A 5,000-nucleotide genomic window follows, 5' to 3' on the forward strand; every position below is an offset into this window, starting at 1 on the left:
GGTTAATGATACATGGCAGTGTGTATAGGTATAATTGATAACAAACATAAATAAACCTTCTATTCTCTTTACAGGTAAGACCTTGGATAGTTGTTGCGAAGCACGTCTTTGCCATCATAGACAAGTAAGTGCAATGAATTATTCTATGATGTTTTTGTTTACAACATTGTCGCCCATCGATTTGGGTTTTGAGAGTTTTGCGTTGACCATTGATATAAGTTAGAAAAGTATTTTTCCCAAAACCCGTATGTCATTCAGCGCCTTGCGAACGAAATCACATAATACCAGTTATAATTTATGAGAATCTCGCTACGAAATTTTATACCCTTCAGGGCTTTTAGATAGATATATTTCAAATACAATTATTTTTTGTCATCGTTATCCTCTTGTTATCTTCATTTCATCCAGCTCTAGTTCCCTATTTTCACTTTAATCGTATTATTAAACGGTACTGAGTTCCGGATGTGGATATAGATTATAAATTATTGTATATTGATATTTCGAGAGATATAAAAATCTTCACTTTATAATTTCCACTGTAAAATATCGCCTTCTTCGTTTAATCATAAACGCGAAAAGAGTAATGAGAATTTGAAGCCATGCACAACATTCTTTTTAACTGCGGTGGAGGTATGCGCTTTCTTTTTTATCTTTGTGCCAGGAAAAACAGGCACCCAATTACAGTTTAACGAGGTATAAGGTATGAAGAAGAATTAATGAGAGATATTTTACTGGGACAATATATGTCTATTATTCACTAATCCTCCTTAATGAGGTCTTTCAGATCATAAACATGATCCATAATACCATGATTCGTACAATTCTGCTTTGGAATTCTCTACTATTATTTGTTACTCTTGGTTCCCATGATCATCTCTTTTGCAGTTTATCCTTTCTTACGTTGTGTACAGGGTTTAAACTTGAGCATGTGCTGTGTGGCCATTACCTTGAATTCTGCTGCTTTTTACCTTAGATTACCTTAAAACATTTTCTAATTTCCTTAAATTTCCTGCTAGTAAAGCCGAAATTACCCCAGAATTACCTTGAAACCATGAAAATTAAACTTAGGTAATTACTTTGAAATCTTAAACCTTGGTGGTGTAGGACGGGTGGTTTTGGGAAAAGGTGACGAAGTAGGATCCAGTGCCCTACGTAAGGTTAAGTTAGGAAACTTGAAGTAATTGGTTTGTATGTCTACAGCACCACGTCAGGTTAAGTGAGAGGGTGCTATTATTATTATTATTATTATTATTATTATTATTATTATTATTATTATTATTATTATTGTTGTTGTTGATGTTGTTGTTGTTGTCGTCGTTTTTATCATGATTATTATTATTATTATTATTATTAATAATATTATTATTAATATTATTATTATTATTGTTGTTGTTGATATTGCTGTCGTTGTTGTTATCGTCATTATTATTATTATTATTATTATTATTATTATTATTATTATTATTATTATTATTATCTAAGCTGTAACCCTAGTTGGAAAAGCAGGGTGCTATAAGCCCAAGGGCTCAAACAGGGAAAAATATCCCAGTGGGGAAAGGAAATAAAAGAAAAAATAACTACAAGATAAGTAATGAACAGTTAAAATATTTTAAGAAGGGGGCAAGGTTGGACCAGGCGCCTTAGGTCTGGGAAGATAAGGATAGGATCAATCCCTGCCTAAGTCAAGGCAGGTAGCGAAGGAAAACTGCCAAAGATCCCTGTGATTTAATGTTTAGGAAGAAGTGGGTCTGCTATTTCTTTTGAATATATGCATAAACCATTTTCCATCTTATTTTTTTTTTATATTCATATTCTAGTTTGAGCTAATTAAGTGCATCAGATTCTCTTATTGAATGACCGTTCATGAATGGCACAGGCAAGGGGCAATGTTATTGCCCTATTAAGCAGGACAATGGCCTAGAGATTAATCATATATACATATAATCAGCGCCCAAGCACCCTCTCCACCCAAGCTAGGACCAAGGAGGGACAGACAATGGCTGCTGATGACTCAGCAGATAGAACTATTGGCTCCCCCAAACCCCTCATCCTTAGCTCACAAGGATGGTGAGGGTGCAGCGACCAAAAGAACTTAAGGAGTTTGAGCGGGACTCGAACCCCAGTCAGACAATCATCAGGCCAGTACGCTATCACCAGGCCACCATAAGTTCAAGTTTTAATTAGCAGTTTTAGATAGATTGACATTGTTTCTTTAAGAGATGTTTATGAAAATAAATGAGGTTATTGATAATTGATTTTATGAATTTTAATTGCATCATTGTTGCTCAGACAAGTGGTCTAAGCTACTTAATTCCCCTCCACTTGAAGGATGTTGGCTTCTCTTGGTTGTGAACTACTTTTTACGTATTCAGATCCTAAGAACCATATATTAACTGCAATTCAAATGTAAGGTACGTTTATAAAAATGATTTCTTCCTTAGATAATGCGTTTCTAAACTCTACTGTCCTACTTCATAAAAGGTATTTTTCTGTACGATTTTGGCGTTATTTTACTTAAAGTCATTTCCGTTATCTGACGGGTTTTACCCAGAAGTTGAAGCAGAGTTCGAAACCAAGAATTAACTTCCATAAAAAATAGGAATATCATCACAATTTATGCGTGATGCAATTATTCCATTCTCTCTCCTTCATATGAACTCATATTACCTGTCCTTTTTAACTCTGGTCCTTTGAGTATTCCTGGAAACCTTGATTCAGTAAACTACGTCATTTCATTCTTCTCTCTTTCATCTCTGATGATAACTGTAATCACAGAATTGGAAAAAGGTTTATTTTTTTTCCTTTTGAATGATTATTTACATAGGAATGTTCTAGTTAAAGTCAATGGTATCATTTAAGTATGGTATGGTTATTTCCTTTCCTCATTGGGCTATTTTCCCTGTTTGAGCCCTTGTACTAGCATGCTACCTTTCTAGTTATGGTTGTACATTAACCAATGATAATAATAATAATAATGAAATTATTATTATTATTATTATTATTATTATTATTATTATTATTATTATTATTATTATTATTATTATTATTATTATTATTATTATTATTATTCACCCGCTTCTCAGGAATATTGTGACACAATGATCCTTACACCCCATTTGAAATGTGCTGTAATTTCAAGCAAACTCTACAAAGCTAGGTCTCTTAACCTTATGCTTAATTCCTCTTTTATCAGGTCTTTTGAATAGTATGGGGTGTTTTTTTAAGGCAAGGGTTTTTAAGGGGTCAAGATGTAAGTCAAATGATGTTAGCCTTATATCCATGCCCATAAGAGCTGATGCGTCAACAGCTTTTGATCTTCGCTCTTGGTCATTCACTAAACAGATCCAATGTTGCTTAACTTCACTCGATGTAAATTATCTATCTATCTATCTAATATTGACAAACAATATTATTAGGATTTAACTGTCTAAGTGAACCTTATTCCTTACAGCTTTAGGACGTCCTTGGCACAATTTTTTTTTTTAATGAAGTAAAAAGTTCCTTTTGTATGAAAGAAAACAAAAAATCTTATATGAGCTTTAATACCTTGGGGGAATATGGAGGGAAAAGGTAACATTTTGTTTCATTGTTTTTGAAAGATGAAAGGGAGTTCTTGGTATAATGCTGTTCTTTACAATGATTTTACATCTTGAATGGATCAAAGGTATTAGTAGAAATAACACACTGAACAATACTTATGTAATAACTAGTTCATGAGATGAAGTTGTCTTTCGACTATATTTGTTGTAATACATCTTATGCTTAAGCATACAGACAAAGACAGACGCACACGCACACACACACGCATATATATATATATATATACATCTTATGCTTAAGCATACAGACAAAGACAGACGCACACGCACACACACACGCATATATATATATATATATATATATATATATATATATATATATATATATATATATGTATATTATTTTCGGTCACGATCAACTTTCCCATCCCTTGGGATATATATATATATATATATATATATATATATATATATATATATATATATATATATATATATATATATGTGTGTGTGTGTGTGTGTGTATATATATATATATATATATATATATATATATATATATATATATATATATATGTGTGTGTGTATATATATATATATATATATATATATATATATATATATATATATATATATATATATATATATGTATATATTATTTTCGGTCACGATCAACTTTCCCATCCCTCGGGAGGGGAGAGAGGGTAGTCATACCATCCTGAGATAGGGAAGTGCGTGTGTGTGCCTATGTATCTAAATATTTACCCGTCATTTTTGACGGGCAGCATACACTAATAATTTATAGCAAATTAACTTTCTTGAGTTAAAAAAAAAGGTTATTTACCGACGATTTCTAGCATTCTGGTCGGGATTTAATTCTAAAAGCATATATTTTATTTCCTTGGTATCTGGAAGAGGAGAGGAACAAATGCAGCCATAATTAACAGACAGCCAGAGTTGATTACATTGGCGTAAGGATTAATTAAATACAAAAGAAACAGTGTAATTACTAGCAGCGAAGCATTGTATCTACTCGAACCGAAGCCTCCCCACAAACTATTCCACTAATTACGTTTACGTAATTAATCTCTTCTTTTCGGTTTTTGGTCCGTCACCAGAATTTTTTTTTCCCAATATACCAGTTCCCTAAATGATGATGATGATTTTTGCTTATTATCTTTGAATTCTATACACTTTTTTATGCGTTTCACCTATGTATTTGATTACGATAACAATAATCATTTTGGTAAACAATAACAAATTAGTATTTGGGAGATGTTTCTCTATCAAAATCTAAAGAATTGCATCGGTATAAATGATTATAAATTAGAAAATTACAAGTATCAGTGATTTGGTAACTTATTAATTTTTCTTCCTTTTTTACAGTGTAGTTATTTTCCAGCATTTATTTATATCTTAATTAATTTGTTGTATGGTCTAATGTTTTACGTACAATTCTTA

At 31.8% G+C, this 5,000-nt stretch overlaps 1 protein-coding gene across 1 annotated transcript in view; it reads left to right on the plus strand.

Annotated features, from left to right (window-relative positions):
• The window catches only part of LOC137620861 (antifreeze protein Maxi-like), a 134,956-nt gene that overhangs the window by 123,050 nt on the left and 6,906 nt on the right, over positions 1-5,000 (plus strand). Inside the window, exon 3 of the mRNA XM_068351308.1 lies at positions 75-124. Coding sequence (XP_068207409.1) covers positions 75-124 — 50 coding nt within the window. The remainder of the gene's footprint in view (positions 1-74; positions 125-5,000) is intronic.

This window comes from Palaemon carinicauda, chromosome 27 (genome assembly GCF_036898095.1).
Source record: "Palaemon carinicauda isolate YSFRI2023 chromosome 27, ASM3689809v2, whole genome shotgun sequence".
Lineage (NCBI taxonomy): Eukaryota > Metazoa > Arthropoda > Malacostraca > Decapoda > Palaemonidae > Palaemon > Palaemon carinicauda.